At 42.3% G+C, this 27,090-nt stretch overlaps 1 protein-coding gene across 4 annotated transcripts in view; it reads left to right on the forward strand.

Moving 5' to 3' along the window:
* Window positions 1-407: 407 nt before the first annotated feature.
* Window positions 408-27,090, forward strand: part of LOC106094433 (OTU domain-containing protein 5) — a 32,952-nt gene continuing 6,269 nt past the window's right edge. The window contains exons 1-6 of one of the 4 annotated variants that reach the window (XM_059360189.1): window positions 418-475; window positions 696-1,311; window positions 1,377-1,970; window positions 15,464-15,620; window positions 15,688-16,459; window positions 16,640-16,875. In XM_059360189.1, coding sequence (XP_059216172.1) covers window positions 1,123-1,311; window positions 1,377-1,970; window positions 15,464-15,620; window positions 15,688-16,459; window positions 16,640-16,875 — 1,948 coding nt within the window. In that variant the 5' untranslated portion in view covers window positions 418-475; window positions 696-1,122. Of the gene's footprint in view, window positions 1,312-1,376; window positions 1,971-15,463; window positions 15,621-15,687; window positions 16,460-16,639; window positions 16,876-27,090 lie in introns of all 4 variants that reach the window. The other 3 variants (XM_059360188.1, XM_059360190.1, XM_059360191.1) reach the window with 3 other exon arrangements.

The raw sequence follows: 27,090 nt of genomic DNA on the forward strand, positions 1-27,090 counted from the left end.
GTAAGCCTTTACCCCTTGTGATGTAACACCACTTGTAACACTGAATTAATCATTATTAAAGAATTCTTGAAACATAAAAGTTAATTTCCAAGCACTTGATGTAATTCACTTTCCAACTTCAAAAATAGTTTTCATTGGTGTTTCAGTATGATACTCACTCAATAAAATAAGTTATTTTAACCGCTTTCACGTCCCAAATAACATTCAAACTGAAGAAAATGAAAAAAATGCAATACAAAAATTGCCACGGATTTATACATACCGTTATTCCAAGCAACGTTTAATATTGGTTATCGATAACAACAGTTATCGGAGCAGTGGTAGCTGTTCATGACAATACCAAGTAACCAACTCATACCTATGTTAAAAGCGTTTCATGACGACGAACATACGAAAAACAACAACAACAAAACTAAACAATAGAATTGAATTGACTGAAAGTGCTCGAACATCGGCAGGAAAAAGTCCATAAAAGGTTAAATTTCGTTATCTAAAAGTTTTAAAAATTGGCCAGAAACATTGTAAAACGTTTTACCCATTGTTTGGACATGAAAAAATACAAATTTTTGTTAAGGGGCTAGAGATTTAAGTGATTAAAAGACTTTGGAAAAGTTCAAGGCGTAGGAAAAAAATTCCCCACTTCCCCTACCCCCGTTAACCACCTTTCATCTATATCAAACAGCCATTACAAACAGCAGCAAACACTCATCATATGGTTTGGTTGGAAACTATCGTCGCACACACACGTTCAGTGGCAGCAGTATTTTTTTGTTGAAGTGACAAAGACAAAAGGGGAACGAATATACATAGAGACATATGAAAGTAAATAATAATCCACACAAAAAAGAAGAAACGAAGAAAAAATCACCATCATCATCATCATAGAGGAACAAAACAGGGCGACAACCAAAAATTCAGAAAATAAAGCAACATAAAATTGTTGTGTGAGCTGCTGCAGCACCAGAGTCCCATAATACTGAAAAATATTCACTAGCAGTAGCAGCGAAAAGAGGAAAAGCAAGAAATTAAAACGATTACGGCTGCACATATTTTGAGATCTGCGTCATTTGGTCTGTGGTGCCCTTCTCTGAAATTTAACAGCCTAAGCTAGACCTTGGCATAATGACCATAAAACCAGTTGTTGCAGCTCCCCAGAAGAGATCTGGGTCGTCCGGTACGGGAGATAGTGACAAGAAGGACACCCATACAGGTTCCAGCGTTGGCGATGCGACAAGTAGCAGTCACCAGCAAACGAATCGAGCTGCCAATGTTCATGCTCATCGTAATGTGGTAATAGATAACCATAGCCAGGTTAGTATGTCTACCGAAAGGACACAATTTTAATATTCCTTTTTTCCCATATGTATCTTTAACAGAGCCCCCAACGCCGTGGAGTCGATGTGTATGAAGAACTCAATCGCCATCGTCGTAGTCCTCACAAAACTACACGCACCAAACGTCGAGATCATCTCAATGATCATCACCATAAACGTGATCGTGTTTCAGCGCACCCAGACAAACATGTAATGGTTCCCAAATGCAATAGCCCACATGCTGGCACTAGTTCCTCAGCTGGTGCTGGTGGAAGTGCTGCTCCCAGTACTGTTTCGCATGCCTCGGCCGTTGGTAATAAATCGCCCGATCATTTGCTATTGGGTTCCCAATCGCCTAAAAGCCAAACAACTCCAGCAACGGTAGCCCAAGCAGCCAGTGGCCTACTCAAGGCCATTGAAGACACCTTTTCCGGTTACAATTCGGGCGATGAACACTTGCAACCCAAAGAGGGCAAAATAACAGCCGATGAATGGCAACGCAAGGATGAACAATTTGCCAAATGCATGGCAGATCGTGGTTACATATTAAAACCTGTCGAAGAGGATGGCGCTTGTCTATTCCGTTCCATTTCATTGCAGATATATGGTGATGAAGAAATGCATGATGTTATTAGGCAACACACCATGGATTACATAGTAAGTAGCCATGTGTACATATCAAAATGTTGATAATGAGCTTTAAGGGGTGTAACTGAGGGGGAGGTTTAGATATTTTTTTTTTTTTTTTTTTTTTGTTTTTTGCCTTTGCTGGGATCGTCTCAGCATTTGCATATCATTGTTGAAACAGAAGAAAATTCGAAAAATTTGATTTGATGATTTGATTTTTTTTAAAAAATAATGTTTGTGAAGCAATACGGATCAAGTGTCCTGAGATCAGGATTCACCATTCAATGGCGGATTTGGCTCATAAAGGTTTTCTTCAAGATTGGAGTGATGATAACTGGAGGACATATTGCAAATTGCGTAACCCAGCTAAGAAAGTGAAAAGAAGGCTTCAGGAAGGGTAGAGGGACATCCATGTTGCTTTTAGGCCTTACCGACCAGATTCGGAACTGCGTGGCAATTCACAATGTCTGTATTTCACTCTCTTTGGATCTAGAGAAGGGTTTCGAAGTGGTGAATTACTTCGTATTGAATTAAAAGCTGTTCACAGTTTACGGTCTTAGTAAAAGGGCGTGTAAACTTTTGTTTTCCTATTCGTTCGATAGCAAGCAATTTGCAGATAGCAGATAGGTGATTATGACATCATCTACTCTGCCGGTTAAAAGTACAGTTCCTCAGGCATCCGTACTCGGTCCCCTTCTATTTATTTTGTTTTTGAACGACTAATCATACGCTAAACGCCTGGGTTCGAATCCTGGCGAGAAACTCAGAAACAATTTTTTCTGCGATGGTTATCCTTTCCTAATGTTGGCGCCATTTGTGTGGTACTTTGCCATGAAAAACTTCTACCCAAACAGGTGTCGCTCTGCGGCACGTCGTTCGGACTCGGCTATAAAAAGATGACCCTTATCATTGAGCTTAAACTTGAATCGGGCAGCACTCGGTGATACGTGAGAAGTTTACCCCTGTACCTTAATGAATACAAAATTGCAAATTTTGCCCATGAACATTCCGTTCCACTAAGGAAAAAGTGCAAACTTCAAATTCAAGTTTAAGCTGTATAATAACGGGCCTGCAAGGTGATGTGCCAACATAGAACGCAGTGGGTCAAAACCGTCGCCGTTGTCGCTTTCTACGTCCTCGTCGTCGGACAATATGACCCCCTGACCTCTTCCGTGCGGCAATATACGCAACAGCAGCATCCCAGCCCCAATATTATCAGGCCTATGCAATTGAATTACAACGCTCTTGTAGGCAAGATCGACAAGATGGATTTTATGAGTAGGAAGAACATATTGGTTGCAGCGATCGAGGAGACAAAGCTGACCAACTCCTTCAGCTTGCACAGTTCTTACGGATACAATGTGCTACGCTAGGATCGCATAATGAATGGAGGTGGAGGATTGGCCTCCGTGATACACCATTCCACGAGTATAGACCCATCTCGCTTGCGCCTGACTGGATAGCAGTCATGTCTGGTACTGCCGAGATGGAGCTATACAACGTGTAAATATCGCCAGTTAGGGTAGATGTGACCCAGTTAATGACCAAGCTACTGTCTAGCCATAATCGTCTGGTTCTAAGAGACTTTAATCCTAGGTAACGACCAGTGGCAGAGCAGATTGTAGGCTCCACGTTTTGCACGGTGAATGAGGATGTCCCCGCTAGAATTACGAGGAGGTGTCTCAGCTCGCCAGACATTGGTCTCTGATCTCCTAAGTGACATATCCTGGCAAGTCGTTATTTCTTTGGGATCAGACAACCTCTCCATAATTCTCACCATCGACCGACCGAACACTCGATTCCATAACCTCTGAGCGTTGGGCGTTTATCAATCAGAAGAATGCCGATTGGGTTGGCTTCAGAGGGTACACCAATCGCCGCTTCAGTGAACTGACAACCCCCTCAAATGTGCGAATTGACGAGAGGAAATTCCGAGACATCGATCACTCTATACCAGCCGGTCTAATACCTCAAGTGCGGCCAAATTTCCCGGCATAGGCAGTGGTAGTCGCAGGCGATCGTGATGGGATTCGTTAAACAGACCCCATTTACTCCGGAATCAGCGAGCTGAATGACGCTGCTTGGGGTATTGCTCCTCCCGAGCCTCGTAGGAGAATTTACATTCACTGGGCATTAGCATGGATTTAGAAGATTGCATAGCTAAACAAAAGCTTTGCCTGCCATCACTGCACACATTTGCCGTGGCTTCAGCCAGCCCAGGCCATGTGATAAGACGGTCCTCGTGGCACTGGATCTATCGAAGGTATTCGAGACGGTCGGCCATGCCAAACTATTTGAGGACATCGCCAACACTATTGACGACATTATGGCATTAGGCTCCCCACCAATTGGGGACATCTGTCATAGGTCGAACGTCTACCTCAAAGAACTTGCCTCATATTTCGCTGCAAGAGATTTAAAGATATCTGCCACCAAATCTTCAGCCACATTGTTCACTACAGATACGAGTGAAGTGAATACTGAACTGGGATACCGGCACGGGATAGTTGTAAGCACTACACAGGCTGGAATATTGAGGTCCGATCTGTGTGGTGTTCGTTGCTGCTACGAGAAACTTAGCTGCGAGCTATCGGGCATGCCCACAGTTTGCGGATAGTGGAATGCTCCATACGGAGTAGCTGCAACGGCAGTCACGGGCAACCTGCGGTATCGAGCGGAGAGTTTCAGTGAGAGGCCGGGTGGCACCGGCTCTTATACAAATACTGATTGCCGATGATGCTCGATATGACAAGGCGAGTTATTGGCGCCTTTAAATAACCAATGGCTACCCTGTTCCCGCGGCGATCGGTCCTTTGGACCGGAACAAGCTAGCTCACATCAGGAGCATGACGCGGATCGCTACCTCCACATGAAAATGTGGCTACAACAACAACTATAACTACTGAGTTGATTGTAATGGTCGATGGAGTAATGATTCCGACCATCAAGCGTCTAAAAATACTTGGCGTCACATTTGACAGCTCTCGCACATTCTCCCCACATGTCGCAGCAATTTACGATAAAGTCAAAAGTAGAAACAAGGTATTCAGGTAACTTGCCGGCAGCACTTGGGGTGCCGACAAAGAAACCTTGTTGACCACGTACAAAGCAATTTGTCGCTCTGTGGTAAGTTATATAGCAGTTATACGCAGTGAAATAATATTCAGATCTGTCAGAATGCCGCCCTCCGAACTGCTACGGCCTGTCTCCAATCGGAGACAAAGGTCCTACCCTAACGAAGACAACTACATGCTGTCTAGGCAATGGCTTTTGGGCTCTTATCGCAGAGACCGGAAAACATTTTTCCGACCAAAAATTTTCAAAAAACCTACCAAATTCCCTCCCAGCCGACCAACATTCTTAACTTTACCAAAACTATACGCAATCTTCTTCTAGTATGTATTATTAATTAACAATATATAATCTATTATATAAACCCTCTCCCTAATCAACCCTCTCCCTAAGCCACCTTATGGTTATCCAAAACACAAAATTGATATAAAATTTTGAGGTAAAATATCCGTGAGGGACGCCGCACAACCCACCCAAACGGACATTCTTACCGATTAGAACAATATGAGTTACAAATGAAAGGTATTTAAGAGTAGAGTACGAATATGATATGTCAACTCGAAGGCCCACCTACCCTCAAAAACCGTCTAAAAATGGCATGTTTACCAATTGGGGCAATATGGGTATCAAATGAAAGGTTATTAGAAGTAGAATATGAAACTTATATTAAAATTTGGGGTCAAGTCCCATGGGGGCCGGCCCACCTCAAAAATAACCTCAAACGACATATTGACCAAACGGGACAATACTTAAAAGTAGTATACGAAACCTATATAAAAGTTTCGTATCTATTCCCAGGCGTCGTTCCACTCCAAAATTATGCACCAAATGGACATGTACACGTTACGGGACAAGATGGGACTCAAACGATAGTTATTAGAGAGGAGAACACGCAACTTATATAAATATTTGGGTCAATTCCCGAGGAGTCACCCCACCCCAAAATTATGCCCCAAATGGTCATGTATACAAAAGGGAAAATGTGGGATTCTAATGAAAGTTATTTGAGAGTGAAACATGAATAGAAATAATTTTCAAACTTGGACCATGTCAAAACGGGGCCGCAAACAGAATACAACAAGATACCTGCTAAACTAAAAAAATACCCAGCTTTTGGGTATAAATGGGTAAATAACCGGGTATTTACTCAATTTACCGAGTAAATACCTTTTGGGTATTTACCCATCGCCCATCTCTATTTATGGCAGCTATACGCACATATGATCTTCCTTCAACCGGGAGTTCGGTCTATATGGGGGAAAACCCCAAAAAATGTCGGATTTAAACCATATTTGCAAGGACGTCAAAGACCAAAACGCAGATAACTGTGTCAAATTTCAGAGAAATTGGACAATAAATTCGATTTTTACGGGTATCAGGGGATCGATTTGTATAGAACCTAAGATATAATCCCTTCTAGATCATACCCCACGCGCATATTGGGTATCATTACACCATTCATTGTGCCAAATTTTAGCCCAATATCTCAATTTTTGAAGACTGCAGCGTGACTACAACAGACGGACGGATGGTCGAATGGTCTTAGAATTTTACGACGATTAAGAAATAGACATTTTGATGTGCTGTAAACATCCAAATGGGCCGTCCATCCGACCAAACAATTATAATTGAAAGTAGAAGATGCCCAAAACGGCAACGCTGGCAGAGCGTTATCTTGTGGATAGGTATTCACCGCCCAGAAGCCTTAAGGAAGATCTATATGATCTAGAGCGTGAGGTTCATCGCTACAAGCGAGATCCTCTAGATCAAGCTGGTCTAAACAACATTCATGCACATACGGCGGCAGATGCGGTAATTAGCTACCGGGTGAATGAAGTCTTTGGAAAACGACCGCCTTCAATGCACCTGATGAAATTGACCTCCCCCGGCAAACCAGAGTAGTACTGGCTCAATTATGATCCGGCAGATGCAGCCGCCTCAACTCTTACAGAACAAGAATTGATGCCGACGTGCAAGATGTATATCCCGATTGTGACCAGGGACCACAGGACACACGCCACCTGCTTAACTGCCCAGCGAGACCCACTCGACTCAAATCCAAATCCCTCTGGACGCACCCCATCTTAATCGCAAAGTTCCTGGATCTGGATACTCAACAGAATCAAGCAGACGAAAGATAGGACACAACAAAATGCTATACAACAACTAAAACGTTTGGCCATCTCTCACTCTATTGTACATGTGCGAGTGTTTCTTTCTTACTTTGTTTTAAGGTGCCAATTGTAACTGGCAATTGCTTTGGCCAAAGTGGCTATTGAGTGCCAAATTTAAGATCTCATGCAGTTATCTGCTAGCCATGTCCCTCCGTCTGTCTCTCTGTCTATCTACTGAGATCACACTACAAGATTTAAAAATGAAGATTATTAGCTGAAACTTAGGACAGCTTCTTTTTTTTGTCCATAGGCAAGCTAAGTTCGAAGAAGGTCTATATCGGACAATATCTTATTGTAGCCCCCATATAGACCGATCTGCCAATTTAAGGTTTTAGGCTAATTAAAGCCAAAATTATTATCCGGTTTTGCTGAATTTCGGCACAATATTTCGCGTTAGACTCCTCGACATTCGTACTGAGTATGGTCAAGATGGGGCTATACAGTTGAACCTCCTATTTATATTATCTTGCAAATAATCAGTACTAGTACTGGTAGAAAAACGTCCGATATGAGTGTTTCACAAATCCTCGAGTTGGTTTAATTGGTAGGTCATTAATATAAAGCAAAAACAAAAAAGGACCTAAAACGGATCCTTGCGGAACACCAGAGTACAGAGAAAGCCTGTCGGATTTTTCTCCGTTAACAGTAGTAAACTGAGATCTCTCATTCAAGTAAGAAAAAACCAGTTTGCAAGCTGTTTTAGAAAACCTGTATTCATTCTTAAGTTTATTATTCATTTTGCAATGGTCCATCGAATTAAATGCCTTGGACATATCTAAAGAAACCAATACACTTAACTTATCCTTATTTACATTATCCCGAACGGAATCATTGAGTTGGAAAAGCAGACAGATCGAAAAACATATTGGGAATGGTAAATCCAATCCATTGCGGCACTTAGCATCTGGTTTTTTATGATGTGTTCCACAAGGCAGTAAGAATGGAAATAGGCCTAATGTCATCAAGAGAGCCTACGATTTTGGACTTAGGAATGGGGACAACCCGCGCAATTTGCCAACCCTGAAGAAAAATTGTTGTCGAGATCTGGTTAACTATGTCTAAGATGAAACAGGATATGTAAGGATAGATAAGTTTAATAAAATGGATTGCTATCCCGTCAACTCCAATAGATCTAGATTTCACCCTGTTCATGGCAGCAAATAAATCAAGTTCATCAATACATTGAAAAGAAAATGAGTGAATAGAGTTATCAAAATTCTCAAAGGTAACGAATTCTAAGTTACAATTATCGGAAACAATGTATGAATTGACAGCATTAGAAGAGTAGTTAATAAACACTTCATTATCAGCTCACACACTTCCAGAATCTCTTCAAACTTTCCATAATCCTGACTAATCTAAACCACAGAGAATAATTTCGCCTTCACTTCCGAATAATGCCCTTTGCCTTGTTGTTCGTCAGTTTGCCTCTTAACGGTCTAAATGAAAACCGGAAAATGATTGATCCCTTAAAGACCTTGCAATTCTATTCGAATCAATCCAATTGTCCTTTGGACAACGTACACGCCTTCTATTGTAATAATAGGAGCATAATAAAATAAAGAATTAACAAGAAACAAGTAAAAGCGTGCAAAGTTCGGCCGGGCCGAATCTTATATACCCTCCACCATGGATCGCATTTGTCGAGTTCTTTTCCCTGCATCTCTTCTTAGGCAAAAAAGGATATAAGAAAAGATTTGCTCTGCTATTAGAGTGATATCAAATGATATAAAAATGTCAGCCAATTCGAATAAGAATTGCGCCCATTGGGGGCTCAAGAAGTAAAATAGAGAGATCGATTTATATGGGAGCTGTATCGGGCTATAGACCGATTCAGACCATAATAAATTAGTATGTTGATGGTCATGAGAGAACCCGTCGTACATAATTTCAGGCAAAGCGGATAATAATTGCGACCACTAGAGGCTCAAGAAGTCAAGATCCCAGATCGATTTATATGGCAGCTATATCAGGTTATGAACCGATTTGAACCTTATTTGACATAGTTGTTGAAAGCAACAATAAAAAACGTCTTGCAAAATTTCATCCAAATCGGATAGGAATTGCGCCCTCTAGATGCTCAAAATTTCAAGTCCCCAGATCTGTTTATATGACAGTTATCTCAGGTTATGAACCGATTTGAACCATACTTGGCACAGTTGTTGGATATCATAACAAAACACGTCGTGCAAAATTTCGGTCTAATCGGATAAGAATTGCGTCCTCTAGAGGCTCAAGAAGTCAAGACCCAAGATCGTTTTATATGGCAGCTATATCAGGTTATGAACCGATTTGAACAATACTCGGCACAGTTGTTGAATATCATAACAAAACACGTCGCGCAAAATTTCATTCAAATCGGATAAGAATTGCGCACTCTAGAGGCTCAAGAAGTCAAGACCCAAGATCGGTTTATATGGCAGCTATATCAGGTTATGGACCGATTTGAACCATATTCGGCACATTGGTTGAATATCATAACAAAACACGTCGTGCAAAATTTCATTCCAATCGGATAAGAATTGCGCACTCTAGAGGCTCAAGAAGTCAAGACCCAAGATCGGTTTATATGGCAGCTATATCAGGTAATGGACCGATTTGAACCATACTCGGCACAGATGTTGGATATCATAACAAAACACGTCATGCAAAATTTCCTCTACAGTATTGCGCACTATAGAGGCTCATGAAGTCAAGACCCAAGATCGGTTTATATGGCAGCTATATCAAAACATGGACCGATATAGCCCATTTACAATACCAACTGACCTACACTAATAAGAAGTATTTGTGCAAAATTTCAAGCGGCTAGCTTTACTCCTTCGGAAGTTAGCGTGCTTTCGACAGACAGACGGACGGACATGGCTAGATGGACATAAAATGTCGCGACGATCAAGAATATATATACTTTATGGGGTCTCAGACGAATATTTCGAGTAGTTACAAACAGAATGACGAAATTAGTATACCCCCCACCCTATGGTAGAGGGTATAAAAATGCGTTAAGTTCGTCCGGGCCGAATTTTGGATATCCACCACATCTTATATATAAAAATCAATTTGTGTTTGTTTGTGTGTTCCTTTAGACTCAGATACGGCTGAACCGATTTTCTTGAAATTTTCACAGATGGTGCATAATGACCCCGTGGTGAAAATAGGGTACTACATCTTTTGATATCTGAAAGGGGGGCGGACCCTCCCCCTTACCCTAATTTTCAGAAACGCCAGATCTCGGAGATGGGTGGTGCGATTTAAGCGAAATTTTGTGTGCTCTCATATAGTACCCTAAAAATAAAAATTTGGTATCCAAATTTCGGATGGGGTAACTAGGGGGGCTGCCCCACCCTGAAACCTACCAAACATATATTTAGACCAATCATGACAATATGGGATTCAAATGAAAGGTATTTAGGATAAGAAAACGTATCTGATATCCAATTGTTGGACCAAGTGAAAGGGGGAACACCCCAACAACCCCAAAACATCCCTAAATCGGACATATTTACCGACCACGGCAATATGGGACTCAAATGAAAGGTATTTGCGAGTAGAATACGAATCTGATATCCAAATTTGGGACCACGTTTCTGGGCGTCCACCCCTTCCCCAAAACACCCCCCAAGCTGGACTTATTTACTGACATTGGGAATATGGGGCTTAAATAAAAGGTATTTAAATGTAGAATACGAATCTGATATCCAAATATGGGATAGAGTTTTTGGGGGGCCGCCTCTCACCAAAAACATCCCCCAAAAGGGACAAATTTACGACCACAGCAATATGGGGCTGAAATTATAGGTCTTTGGGAGAAAAGCACGAATCTTATATCAATATTCGGGAAAAGTGTCTATGGGACCGCCCCACCCCCACAACACCACCCAAATAGGAAGTATTTTCTGACTATTAGAATATGACGCTCAAATAAGAGGGATTTTAGAGTAGAACACAAATCGGATATATATTGTCAAGGCCAACTCACTGAGTGGCCGCCCATCCCCTAAAACCCCACCCCCTATGGAAATATGGGGCTCAAATAAAAGGTATTTGCGAGTAGACAACGTATCTGACATCAACATTAGGGACCAACTGTCTAGGGGACATCCCACCACCATAACAACCCCCAAATAGGACGTATTTGCTCACCAAGACAATTTGGGTCTTAAAGAGAGTGGAACTAAATATTCATAGTTTTTAGGGCCAATACCCCAAACCCGATATATTTGTTGACTTTTGCAATAAGAAGTTTAAATGAGATTAGAAAACGAATTTGGTATCCAATTTTGAGGACAATGGCAATATGGGGTTTAAATAAATGATCTATAGGTATATGAGAATAGAACACATTATTTATATATTTTCAGGGCTTAGAATTTGGGGGACCACCCCACTCCCCAAAACACCCTTAATCGGGCATATTTACCGACCATGACAATGTGGGGCTTAAAAGAAAGGTATTGGGGGGTAGAGCATTTTCGGGACAAATTTTCTGGGAGTATCCCCTTTCCCAAAACACCCCCAAAGGGAAACAAATTTTCAACCATACCAATATGTGGCTCAAATGAAAGGTATTTGAGATTAGAAAACGAATTTGATAACCTATTTTAGGGCCATGTGTTTGGGGGGACGCCTCATCCTGTAAACTCCTCTTAAGCCAATGGCAATATGGGGATTAAATATATGCTATTTGAGAGAAGAGCACGATGCTGATATTTTTTCAGGGCCAAGTATCTAAAGGGCCACCTCTCCCCCGGAAACACCAATAAATCAGACATCATGAGAATATCGGGCTGAAATGAAGTATTTCAAGAGTGGAGTACACCAATAGACCAATAAAGATCATATGGGATTCAGATAAAGGCATTTATATTGTTAAACTGTTAGACAAGTTAGCATGGTATTTCACTAAAAGATCTTTAATTGTCGAAAATAAATATTCCAAGGAAGCTTTTGTTCCATATAAAGTAAAAGAAGTCGCAGCAGAGCGGGCCCGGATCAGCTAGTCGCGTATATATGTAAACCACCTCTCGTCATAATCTGGTGCAAAATGCGTAATTTATGGTCTAATAAGTACAACTCATTGTTCAATTTTGTAGACTAAAATATTGGTCTTTTTGGTAGCTATATCCAAATATATACCGATATGAATATATACGACAGGGATGTAGAAAAGCCTAACATGAGTCGTTGTGCTAACTTTCAGCGAAATTGGATTATAAATGCCCCTATTATGGGGCGAATACTTTAAATCGAGAGATCGGCCTATATGGCATCTATATTCAAATTTGAACCGACCTGGGCCAAATCGAAGTGCCTTACATAAGTCACTGTCACAAATTTTAGCGAAATCGGACAATATATGCGTCTTTTAGGGCCCAAGGCCTTAAATCGAGAAATTGGTCTATATGACGGTTATATTCCAATCAGTGGAAAATTGCAGAAAGATGTCGAAGGGCCTAACATAAGTCACTGTCACAAATTTCGACGAAATCGGACAATATATGCGTCTTTTAGGGCTCAAGACCTTAAATCGAGAAATCGGTCTATATGACAGCTATATTCCAATCTGGACCAATCTGTGCCAAATTGCAGAAGGATGTCGAAGGGCCTAACATAACTCACTGTCCCAAATTTAGGCAATATCGGAGAATAAATGCGCCTTTTATGGTCCCAAAACCTTAAATCGAGAGATCGGTCTATATGGCAGCTATATCCAAATCTAGACCAATGTGGACCAAATTGCAGAACAATGTCGAAGAGCCTAACGTAACTCACTTTCCAAATTTCGAAAGCGAAATTGGACAATAAATGCGCCTATTATGGGCCCAAAACCTTAAATATAGAGATCGGTCTATATGACAGCTATATCCAAATCTGGACCGATCTGGGCCAAATTGAAGAAGGATGTCGGATGGCTTGACGCAACTCAATGTCTCAAACTTAAGCACAATCGGATAATAAATGTAGCTTTTATGGGCCTAAGACCTTAAATCGGCGGATCGGTCTATATGGGGGCTTTGTCCGATTTAGTCCTCCTTCGAACATAACCTGCCTATGGACAAAAAAAGAATCTATGCTAAGTTTCAGCTCAATATCTTAATTTTTTAGACTTTAGCGTGATTTCAACAAACATACGGACGTACACGCTTAGATAGTCTTAGATTTTTACATCGATTAAGAGTATATATTCTTTAAAGGTCGGGAATGGATATTTCGATGTGTTGCAAACGGAATGACAAAATGAATATACCTCCATCCTTCGGTGGGTGTAAAAAGCGAAGAAATTATAGAACACTTCACATTGATATCCGTTGCATTGTAAAAGGCGTCAATCTATGTTCTTAAAATCGGGGTACTCCACATACTCAGGCACATCTCTTACTTTCATCTGAAAGACACTGAAGGGCATGATCTGACAAAGATGGACACTGAGCCTGGCCCGTGTAAGTAACTAAAGAATTATCACTGACTAAGACTAAGAAGAAGGCGAGTTATTGGCGCCTTTAAATAACCACCGGCCACCTTGTTCCCGCGATTGGTCCTTTGGACCGGAACAAGCTTGCTCACATACGACAACAACAGCCACTAATTGAGAGCTCTTTTTCGAGCTACATGAGCGCTCATATCTCTTTTTATACCCTCCACCATAGGATGGGGAGTACACTAATTTCGTCATTCTGATTGTAACTACTCGAAATATCGTCGTGAAATTTTATGTCGATCTAGCCATGTCCGTCCGTCCGTCTGTCTGTCGAAAGCACGCTAACTTCCGAAGGAGTGAAGCTAGCCGCTTGAGATTTTGCACAAATACTTCTTATTAGTGTAGGTCGGTTGGTATTGTAAATGGGCTATATCGGTCCATGTTTTGATATAGCTGCCATATAAACCGATCTTGGGTCTTGACTTCTTGATCCTCTATAGTGCGCAATTCTTACCCGATTGGAATGAAATTTCGCACGACGTGTTTTATTATGATATCCAACAACTGTGCCAAGTATGGTTCAAATCGGTCTATAACCTGATATAGCTGCCATATAAATCGATCTGGGGTCTTGACTTCTTGACCCTCTAGAGTGCGTAATTCTTATCCTATTGGATGAAATTGTGCACGACGTGTTTTGTTATGATATCCAACAACTGTGCCAAGTATGGTTCAAATCGGTTCATAACCTGATATAGCTACCATATAAACCGATGTGGGGTCTTGACTTCTTGAGCCTCTAGAGGGCGCAATTCTTATCCAATTTGAATGAATTTTGGCACGTAGTATTTTGTTATGATATCCAACAACTGTGCCATGTATGGTTCAAATCGGGTTATAACCTGATATAGCTGTCATATAAACAGATCTGGGGACTTGGCTTCTTGAGCTTCTAGAGGGCGCAATTCCTATCCGATTTGGCTGAAATTTTGCAAGACGTTTTTTATTGTTACTTTCAACAACTGTGTCAAATAAGGTACAAGTCAGTTCATAACCAGATATAGCTGCCGTATAAACCGATCTGGGATCTTGACTTCTTGAGCCTCTAGAGGTCGCAATTATTCTCCGATTTGCCTGAAATTTTGTACGACGGATTCTCTCATGACCATTAACATACGTGTTTATTATGGTCTGAATCGGTCTATAGCCCTATACAGCTCCCATCCAAATCCATCTCCCTATTTTACTTCTTGAGACCACAAAGGGCGCAATTCTTATTCGAATTGGCTGACATTTTACACAGGTCTCCAACATACAATTTAATTGTGGTCCAAACCGGACTATATCTTGATATCGCTCTAATAGCAGAGCAAATCTTTTCTAATTTCATTTTTTTGCCTAAAAAGAGATGCCGGGAAAAGAACTCGACAAATGCGATCCATGGTGGAGGGTATATAAGATTCGGCCCGGCCGAAATTAGCACGCTTTTACTTGTTCTTTTTGCTCTCTTGCAACAAAGTGCCGAAGACTTTGACTGTATTCCACTTCCAGCTTCACTTGAGATATATGTACACGAAACCTTGACTTTAACCTTTCTTTAGCCCTAATTAAAAAACTCAAACGTTTCACAAGCAGAACAGTTGGTCTACGTTAAATAATCATTAATTTTCATAATTATTTCCGTACTATCCGTATCCGTAGGAAAATACCAAAAGTTTATCACTAAGTGCAGTGACCTTGTTTCATATTTTGCCCCTGCCTTATTTATTATCTTATGCTTGTAAAATATATTTCATGATAAGATAAGAATCACAGGAAATTAATATCCGTGTTTTTGTTTGTTTCGTTTTCTTTTCCAGTACAAAAATCGTGAATATTTTAGCCATTTTGTCACTGAGGACATCAATAATTATATCAAACGTAAACGCCGCAAGGAGTCCCATGGCAATCATATTGAAATACAGGCTATGTCAGAAATTTATAATCGTCCTGTGGAAGTCTACTGTTACAAGCCTAGTAATTATATGAATATTTCAAATATATTTGAAGTTATTTCTTTTTCAACCCTTCCAACTTCTTCTAGCTCCCATAAATATCTTCAATTCGGAACAGCTGAATAATGGCTATGCCCCACTACGTTTATCCTATCAGCGTGGCTCCCACTACAATGCCATTCTTGACCCCTACAATGCCACTGTGGGCGTAGGTTTGGGTTTGGCTGGCTATAAACCCGATCTACAAACAAAAGAGGCCACACGCTTAAGTGAACAGCTGGAAATTGAACAAACCATGTTTGAGGATAAACTCAAAACCACTGACTGGGAGGCTACCAATGAAGCCATAGAGGAACAAATAGCAAGAGAATCTTATTTGCAATGGTGTCGAGATAATTTACGAAGTCGAAATAATACCACCAATTCGGCCTCCACGTCTGCTACTGTGACATCGGCTGAAGCTGCCTCGGACTGTGAAGCATCACCCTCAAAATATGCCGCACAACGTTCGAGCAGTTCCCAGCTGGGGGCAGCAACAAACAACAGCACAGTGACCACAACATCAATGATTGGCAGCACAACATGTTCCTCGGCGGCCGGGGCCTCAACAAGCACAAATGCCGAACATAACTTTGCCTCCTCTTTGTCCCCCAAACATATGTCAACGAAAAAATGCGATGAGACTGGTTTCGAAAGTGATGATACTGATATGAGCAGTACCAGTTCTGTGGGTGGTAGTGGCGGCTCTGATAATTGTTCACCATCAACGATGGGTCGCACTAAAAATTCAAAAATGCGTACATCCTCAGTCTCACTGAGAACTGGCAAAAAACGTAGACGTGATGCCCAAATTAAAACAAGGTAATAAAATAAAAACAACAAGCAATAGTTGATACTAAGCTACACCAGTATTGGGGTACAAGGTGTAATGGTATACATGGAATTTATTTCTTGTTAGATGCCGTCTGTCTGTTCGCTTCCATGCTATATTCATTAAGCTTTTATATTTACTTCTTTCTCCTTTTCCTTTTCGGTTTACAGTGAAGATGATAGTGCATCGACACAAAAAAGTCCCAAATGTGATACTGCTCTTGACAAACGTTCCATGACACCAGATTTTGAGCATCAACAACCATGTACCTCAAAGCAATCTAATACGCCAGAGAAACAAGGCACTGCAGCATCAACTTCATCGCCAACGGATACTGCTACTACAAAACAACAGGCAGCTAGCAGTTTCTATCAAGAACTATTGGAGGCTTCCTATGCAAGTCAAGGTAAGATGACAAATTTGGTTCACATAAAATGTCGATGTTTCGCTCATTGCTGAGTGCTAGCCATTCTACTGAATCAGTGATATTTGGATATTTTTGTAAATTTGGTCTTGTATCTGGCTTTGAATGCGTGAAGCCTTCGATTATAGAGATTTGGTGTGCGTCCGAAGTTTCGACATAGACTGAGAGAGTTAGGGAAATGAAGTTTTTGATTTTTGCGATCTCATCCATTATGCTGGAACCTCAGGATATGACACTGCTTTAGAGTATATGCAGTGAGAGAGCCTTTTGTACAGGGGAAGTCTTTCTCTATTTACGAATTGTTTGGAATGAGATCATACAACCCTTCACTGGACGTTTGAAAGGCTGTGAGGTTTTACTGGGTCAAGGCGAGTTATTAGCGGCTTTAAATAACCAATGGCCACACTGTTCCTGCGGCGTTCCGGTCTAAAGCACTAAACTGCTTGCCAGAAGCTTAACGACGATGGCCACCTTCATATGAAAATGTGGCTACAACAACAACAGCCGCATCTGCTACCGTGTCTGCATGAATGTTGTCTAGACCCGCTTGATGTACCCTTTTATCGGTAGGGTGGGTGTGTAGCGCCGATGGTTAGGTTATGTTAAGTGACACGGGCCTGGCAATTGAAGTTGTCAAACACTTCGCTTGAACACCTCTGGTCCATTGTGTTCGTTCTAAAGAGAAATGAAATAGATGAGAAGAGAGAGAATGCCCTAAGAAAAAGATCAAGATAAACTAAAAAGCAGGCGTTGAGACCGAATGAAGTCTTACTGACAAGAGCGCCGCTCCGTAAGCCATCCTAGATCCTTACAGAAGTCCAGAATGACAAGGGAGTTAAAGGACTCTATGAAGAATGAGGTGTTCATCCATAATCCTACGCCTTCCCCCCGTATTCAGATGGTCAACCGTCTCTAAACTCCTTCTCATTCCTATAGACCCTGCAAAAACCCTCATCGATCCGAGCCGATCGCCATGTCAGCGACCTGACATTGCATTGGCTGGTCAGAACTTCTACCAACAGTCCAAAGTCACGTCTCTTCAGCCCCTGAATAACATACGTCCTCGTTACGGGGAATCTCGGCCACAGGGTCTTGATAACCCTGCAGTCCACGTCAAGCCAGCGTAATAGTCATAGGTGGAACCCACCAACCCAAATAGCCAACAGAGAGGGGGTTCACCATCGGCGTCGCACTCCCAGAGTCCACGTGTCATACCTGGCTAGCTCGTCTGCCGCTTTGTTTCCCGCCACCCATTGATGGTCGGGAACCAATCACAATTTGAAAGCGGCCCCAAATGTCGGAGGTGCTCCTTGCATCTCCCGACAAGCGTGGACTTAATGGGACCCGCCGCCAGGGCCTTCAGCGCCAATGTCGAGGCGGGACGCTCCCAGCCCAAAACTTCCTACCAGGGAAGATAACCTCCACATTGCCATCGAAGAAAGATGGGCCCTGCACATAGTCCGACGCTTCGACACTGCCACGTAGTCGTCCCATGCCAGCGGCCTTCTGCAGAAAAAACGATTGCCCGAAATCCAAAGAGTGTCATGTCCCTGACTCCCTCAGTTTGAGGGCAGTTTTCAATGCTGCTCACTCCACGTATAAGTGTAGTAATATCGCCCCCGATATCATTACCCTCGCAATACCCTGTATCTTCTTCATCATACCATCATGAGCGCATTCAGCCCCCCTTTGCCTTTCTCCTCAACTTTTGTTCTCCAGTTGAATTTGTGGTCAAGACAAACGCCTAGATATTAAGCCTCCGGTCTCCTTAACTCGTCAAATCTCCTCCTTCTCGTGAACAAACGACATGTCTTCCTGTTTTTATGCCAAGCCCATTGGCTCTCGTCCATGTAAATAGCTTCCGCAGCGGTTCTGTGACAGTAGCATAGGCAACCACTATCATTCTTTTCTCCTTAAAGTACCTGAGAATCCCATTGAAAGCCAAGAGCCTCAAGAGGGGGATATAACACCCTCCTGCGGTGTTCCCCTGTTCACAATCTTCCTCAACGAACTCTTAGCCAGTGATGCATTGATAATTCTGCCCTTGGCCATAACCTCAACCCTGTTCACCAGAAGAGGGGGGACTCTCATATCAACCAAAGAACGAGAAATGGACTTCAACTCCACGTTATTTAAAGCCTAAAGCGATGTCGCCTGTCCCCAAGTTCCCTTCTATGTAACCCACCACGTCGTGTATGGCACTATCAACCTACCATCCGTTGGTGTAGGCATGCAGGCCGCTTACCAACAAGGGCTCAAGAAGATCCCTGATGTCGTACACATCAGCAGTCACTTACAATGTCTTCAAGATGAAAGACCTGGCCGCCACGCAGTCGGCACGAAGTCAAGCAAAACGCAAGCTCTTCTTCTGCTCAGATGAAAGTTTTTCAGCTTCTTACAATCCCGGTTGTACGCACCGGATTGACCAGGGGGAATCCTTCATCGGCAAGGGCTGCCCTCTCAGTGTACGTGTTCGTCCTTGTGTCGTCATGGGGAGGCACATCCCGGAACGCCTTCTTCGCACGCTTCTGATTCGTGCCGAGATTGAAATGAACCCCGAACCCTGGTTCTGTTCGGTTTGCCAGAACTGCCTCCATCATCGGTCGGTGAGGTGTAACCGGTGCATGGAGTGGGTACATTTCGGATCTTGTTCTAGCTTTACTTCACTACGGGAATATTGTCACACTGCATATGTTGCAAGGTGCTATGCGAACATAGATCTCAGTGGGCCACAGCGTCCTCGTCGTCGGACTCTGTAACCTCCCGACCTCTCCCGTGCAGCAAAATATGCAACAGCTGCATCCCAGCCCAAATATTGCCAGGCCAGTGCCGAGAGGCGTATTTTTTTTGCAATGGTCTGAGAGGCAAGATCGACGATATAGTGGATTTTATAAGTCGGCAGAACATATTAGTTGCAGCGATCCAGGAGACAAAGTTCACGGATACTATGTGCTACGTAAGGATCGCTTAGGGAATGGAGGTGGGGGATTGGCCTTCGTTGTTGTTGTAGCAGTGTGGTATACACTGAGGCGGCAGCCCTTGCCGATGAGGAACTCCATCGGGTCAATCCGGTACGTACAACTGGCTGCCATGGGATTGGCCTTCGTGTTATACCATTCCGTGCAATATAGACCTATCTCGCCTGCACATGGCGCTTGTGACCCCTACAGTCAGGTCCGGTACTGCCGAGATAGAGCTATACAACGTGTACATACCGCCGGTTGGTAGCTGTGTCCCAATTAATGGCCAGGCTTACAACTCCGAAATAAGTGGGTTGCTATTTGGCCATAATCGTCTGGTTCGTGAATATTCGTGCTATGGACCCCGCTAACCCCAGAATCAGCGAGCTGAATCTGGAAATAAACAGGGTAGTCAACGAACATAAGCGGAATTTGTGGCTGGAACACTTGGAGCAAAGTAACTTAGGCACCGGTGTGGGCAAGCTGTGGTCTACTGTTAAGTCACTCACGAACCCCGGTTGACGGGATGACAGGACCTCAGTCATTTTTGGCGAAATAACCGTGACTGATCCGAAGAAATGCACCCGGTTGTTCAACCGTCAATTTATTGTGCATCCCGAGAGTGACAGGGCAGGGAGGAGAGCCATTTGCCGCATTCGTGGTCTCCGAGCCGATGAACAGCCATCACAATTTACCGTGGGCGAAGTTACGAATGTCATCCGTGGCGCCAAATCATCTAAGGCGTTGGACCCCGACGGAATCTCTACATTGATGTTGAAGAATCTGGATTCACCTAGAGTTGAGTACCTTGCCACTGTCCTCAACCTGTCTTTGAACACTCTTATAGTTCCCGATGTCTGGAAAATAGGCAGTGTGATACCGCTACTGAAGCCTGGAAAATACCCGAGTTTGGGGGAGTCGTACAGACCGATCTGCCTTCTCTTACCAGTGGCAAAGAGGCATTACTCCTCCCGAGACTCGTAGGAGAATTCCCATTCGCCGAGCATCAACATGGATTTCGGAGACTGCACAGCACAACAACAGCTTTGCATGCCATCACCGCACACATTTGCCGTGGCTTCAGCCAGCCCAGGCCTTGTGATAGGACGGTCCTCGTGTCACTGGACCTATCGAAGGCATTCGACACGGTCAGCCATGCCAAATTATTTGAGGACATCGCCAACACGTCCCTCCAGTCAGGCCTGAAACGATGGGTCGCGTCGCCAGTCATTTGTGGAATTTAGGGATAAGAAGTCGAAGCACCGTAGAGTGAAACAGGGAGTTCCCCAAGGTGGTGTAATATCTCTGGCACTGTTTAACCTCTACCTATCCTCCATTCCACCCGCTCCAGACGGCATAGAGATCGTATCATATGCGGACGATTGCACGATCATGGCATCAGGCCCCCCACGCATTGATGACATCTGCGATAGGTTGAACGAACTTGCCTCATATTTCGCTGCAAGAAATCTGAAGATATCTGCCACCAAATCTTCAGTCACATTTTTCACTACAAATACGCGTGAGGTGAATAGTGAGCTGGCTGTGATGGTCAATGGAGAAATTATTCCCACCATCAAGTGTCCCAAAATACTTGGCGTCACATTTAACAGCTCCTACACAAGCAGAGGAATGCCACAATAGACAAACAAACGGCAAAGACACATAGATCAGCAATGTTCAACCCCTGACTGTAGCGTTGATGCCAAGTCACACGCATTCAGTGTAATAATAAATATCGATAGTATCGATAGTGGATCACATTTTTCAAGTTCTTTGAATGAGTTTTTCAATATATATATGAGCAACATCAAGTTATTGACCGATATGGACCGTATTTGTCATGACTGTTAGAAGTCATAGAAAAATACCACGTTTATATGGTTGCTATATCAGGATATGAACCAATCCCAACCAACCTATACTAATTCGAAGTATTTGTGCAAATTTACAAGCGGCTAGCTTTACTCCTTCGAAAGTTAGCGTTCTTTCGACAGACGGACTGACGGACATGGCTAGATCGACTTAAAATTTCATGAGATCAAGAATATATACACTTTACGGGGTCTTAGATGCATATTTCGAATTGTTGTAAAGGGAATGACGAATGGTGGAGGATATAAAAACCAGGAGATCGATTTATATAGAAGCAACATCAATGCACAGACCAAATAAAACCAAGATTAACAAGTAAAATGTCAGCCAATTCGAATAAGAATTGCGCCCTTTGGGGGCTCAAGAAGTAAAATAGAGAGATCGATGTATATGGGAGCTGTATCGGGCTATAGACCGATTCAGATCATAATAAACACGTATATTGATAGTCATGAGAAGATCCGTAGTACATAATTTCAGGCAAATCGGATAGTAATTGCGACCTCTAGAGGCTCAAGAAGTCAAGATCCCAGATCGGTTTATATGTCAGCTATATCAGGTTATGGACCGATTTGAATCATACTTGGCACAGTTGTTGGATATCATAACAAAACACGTCGTGCAAAATTTCATTCCAATCGGATAAGCATTGCGCACTCTAGAGGCTCAAGAAGTCAAGACCCAAGATCGGTATATATGGCAGATATATCAGGTTATGGACCGATTTGAACCATACTTGGCACAGTTGTTGGATATCATAATAAAACACGTCGTGCAAAATTTCATTCCAATCGGATAAGAATTGCACACTCTAAAGGCTCAAGAAGTCAAGACCCAAGATCGGTTTATATGGCAGCTATATCAAAACATGCACTGATTTGAACCATACTTGGCACAGATGTTGGATATCATAACAAAACACGTCGAGCAAAATTTCATTCCAATCGGATAAGAATTGCGCACTCTAGAGGCTCAAGAAGTCAAGACCCAAGATCGGTTTATATGGCAGCTATATCAAAACATACACCGATTTGAACCATACTTGGCACAGATGTTGGATATCATAACAAAACACGTCGAGCAAAATTTCATTCCAATCGGAAAAGAATTGCGCACTCTAGAGGCTCTAGACCCAAGATCGATTTATATGGCAGCTATATCAAAACATGGACCGATATGGCCCATTTATAATACCAACCGACCTACACTAATAAGAAGTATTTGTGCAAAATTTCAAGCGGCTAGCTTTACTCCTTCGGAAGTTAGCGTGCTTTCGAGAGACAGACGGACGGACGGACATGGCGAGATCGACATAAAATGTCGCGACGATCAAGAATATTTCGAGTAGTTACAAACAGAATGACGAAATTAGAATACTCCCCATCTTATGGTGGAGAGTATAATAAAGTCAGTAGGAAGTCATGAGAGAAATCATCGTACACCATGTTAGCCTAATCGGATGAAAATTGCGCCCTCTATAGGCGCTTTTTTTTTCTCAATATTGCAAAACATAAACTTTTCCGATAGTATACACTTCTTCTTCTTCCTCAATCTGACATTCACTTAGAATGTCAGAGATGTTTAAAAAGATAGTATTAGACACTAGGTCTTCGGCACTATCTTTGTCCCGTTTCTTTGACGTATTATCGTGTTGACGTTTCGTTGCTTTTACGTTTTGGTAATATTCGTCTCGTTGTTATTCGTTGTTATTCGTTGTCACTGTTATTCGTCTGTCTGGATTCTGAATGTCTTCATTCCTCTTTCATTGCCTATTGCAAGTTGTATGGTGGTGAGTGTTTTCATTCAAGCAAAGGCTGCGTGTTTGTGCTTTCGCTGCCTGATGTGATGTTGTTTGAAATGGTTATATTTTTTGAACTTGCGAAGATCCTTGTATATTTTCTGAAGCGTAAGATGTCCTCCATGTCGTTACTGATCATTCCAAGGTTACACAGTTTTCGCATAAAATTTAACCTGTTTCGTCCATTTATAAGTCTGCATCTAAATACGACATGTTGGATGGAATGAATTTCACCGCATTCATATAAGTCAAATCCTTATGGTATATAGCAGGAGTTAGAATATCACGGTTGTTCGCAGCCAGCTGATCTGCAATTTCATTGCCGTCTATGCCACAGTGGCTTGGAACCTACAGGAAATACACTGATTTCCCTGAGTTGAGCATTTGAGCAATGATGGCTTTGTTATCATATATGAGTGGGTGCGTGTTGGTCCTATTGTATGACTTTAGAGTTTTGAGTGCAGATTTGCTGTCATATATTGGGTTGCTCAAAAAGTAATTGCGGATTTTTCATATAGTCGGCGTTGACAAATTTTTTCACAGCTTGTGACTCTGTAATTGCATTCTTTCTTCCGTCAGTTATCAGTTGTTAATTTTAGCTTGCTTTAGAAAAAAAGTGTAAAAAAAGTATATTTGATTAAAGTTCATTCTAAGTTTTATTAAAAATGCATTTACTTTCTTTTAAAAAATCCGCAATTACTTTTTGGGCAACCCAATAGATAAAACAGTAAATGATTTGATTGGTTTTATATCACGAGACATTTTTTACGACAAATCTACAAAAGATAATCAAGTGAGATTAGTCATTGAAGACATCGATTCTTATGGAAATGCCATAAAACACTTGGAAAGTAAAAACCAGAAAGGAAGGGCAAAAGTCTGGCGGTGCCGACTGTATAATACCCTACACCTACCCTATAAGTACAATGTTGGAGCTATATCCAATTCTGAACCAATTTTGATGGACCTCGGCGGATGTTTTCAGACGTGTTATTAAACAAACCCTATCAAATTTCGAGCAATTATGTTCAAACTGTAATAACTACGGTTGAAAAATTACGACATTATTAGAAATTACTCGAAATCTAACGAACATGTATATACGGGCGCTATATCTTATTCTGAACCGATTTCGAGCGAAATTCTCAGATAATGTGGTAGACGTCGAGGAAAGCGTTGTGTAAAATTTTGGCAAGATTGGTCAAACAATGCGCTTGCAGTGGCTCTTGGGGTGATAAACATATATGAGAGCTATATCTAAATCTGGGCCGATTTCTATGAAATTCATTAGTAATATCTAGAGCCATAAGAAAATCTTTAATGCGAAATTTCGAGAGAATTGCTTATAAAATGAGTACTTTCTTGCAATATTTTTCAAAATGGGACTAACATATATATGGGAGCTATACCTAAATCTGAACCGATTTCGAGCAAACTTCTCAGATACTGTTGCAGTCATCGAGGAAAGCGTTTTGCAAAATTTTGGCATTATGTCATCAGGTCAGAAGTGTAAGGCCAGCATTTAGTAGAATAAATAAGCATCTGCTGTCTATGTTGTATGTTAATTTGGATTCCAAATAACAAAGACGTCTATGAAATAACACATATTAAGAATGCTATTATGACGGTTGAACCACCAAAAACTTTTGACTATATGGTACAATGCTTCCGATGTCAACAATACGGACATACCAAATCCTATCCCATGGCAGCCGGTTGTACGCACCGAATTGACCCGATGGAATCCTCATCGGCAAGGGCTGCCGCCTCAGTGTACGTGTTCGTCTTTTTTTGTCATGGGAGAAGCACATCCTGGAGTGCCTTCTCCGCACGCTTCTGGTCCGTGCCGGGATTGAAAAGAACCCCGGACCCTGGCTCTGTTTGGTTTGCCAGAACCGCCTCCATCATCAGTCGGTGTCGGTGAGGTGTAACCGGTGCATTGAGTGGGCACATTTCCGATCTTGCTCTGGTCTCACTTCACTACGGGAGTATAGTCTGGTTATGTCGCAAGGTGCTGTGCGAACATAGCCAGCAGTGGGTCACAAGCGTCGTTGCCTTCTGGGTCCTCGTCGTCGGACTATGTGACCCCTCCGATCTCTCCTGTACGGAATATTACGCAACGGCAGCATCCCAGCCCAAATATTGCCAGGCCAGTGCCGGGAAGTGTATCTGCAACGGACTTCGTGGCAAGATCGATGAGATTATGGAGTCGAAAGGCCATATTGGTCGCAGCGATCCAGGAGAAAAAGCTGAATGTAAAACCAGAGTAGTTCTGGCTCAATTACGTTTCGGCAGATGCAGCCGCCTCAACTACAGAGGCTCCTACAGAGCAAGGATTGATGCCGACGTGCAAGATGTATATCCCGATTGTAACCAGGGACCGCACGATACACGTCACCTGTTTAATTGCCCGGCCAGACATATTCGACTCAGACCCAGAACTGTGGACGCACCCCATCTTAGTCGCAGAGTTCCTGGATCTTGACACTCAACAGAATCAAGCAGACGAAACATAAACTGCTAAAACAACAACAACCAAATCCTATTGTAGGGGACTTTATAACTGTGGACTTTCACACTGAGATGTAGTCTCAGTGTACAATAACTAGAGAATTGCCACCATAGTGTGTACATTGCATTGAAAATCATACCGCCTATTACAAAGTTTGCAGAATATATAAAAATTTAATTTCAAAAAGGACCAATGCCAATTTTAACTCCCATCAAAATCGTAACACAAATCGCAACAATTTCAACCAAGCCAAAGAACCCAACTTTCAACAGACAAATTTTTCAAATCAAACCTATTCTCAAGCTGTTAGGGGTGTACCAGATGGTATGAATAGCGTGCTGCAAAAGCTCGAATCAATGGTAGCTAAGCAAATAGAACTCACCAATATACTTATCAATATGATGTCAATGCTGATGCCTAAAATATGCTATTAGATATAAGAATTGGACAGTGGAACGCCATTGGCGCTTCAAATCACAAAAATGATATAGAACTTTTTCTATTAAATTATCTTTTATCTTCTTAATCTCGGAAACACATTTTACGGATAGATCATTTTTTCGCATACAACATTATGATACGATTACATCCAACCACCCAGATAATAGAGCCCAAGCTGGGCTAGCAATTTCGATTAAGTCGAACATTAGGTATGAAGTCTGTGAACCAGAAAAGATGCCTCATATACAAGCTGCTGGAGTGAAAATATATTGTGGCAACTCAACCATATTTAAATACTATTCAATTTCATGGCAGCCGGTTGTACGCACCGGATTGACCCGATGGAATCTTCATCGGCAAGGGCTGCCGCCTCAGTGTACGTGTTCGTCTTTTTTTCGTCATGGGAGAGGCACATCCCGGAGTGCCTTCTCCGTATGCTTTTGGTCCGTGCCGGGATTGAAAAGAACCCCGGACCCTGGTTCTGTTCCGTTTGCCAGAACCGCCTTCATCATCGGTCAGTGTCGGTGAGGTGTAACAGGTGCTTGGAGTGGGTACATTTCCGTTCTTGCTCTGGCCTAACTTCGCTACGGGAGTATAGTCATACTGGCTAT

The sequence above is a fragment of the Stomoxys calcitrans genome, chromosome 1, assembly GCF_963082655.1.
Source record: "Stomoxys calcitrans chromosome 1, idStoCalc2.1, whole genome shotgun sequence".
NCBI classification, from domain to species: Eukaryota; Metazoa; Arthropoda; class Insecta; order Diptera; family Muscidae; genus Stomoxys; species Stomoxys calcitrans.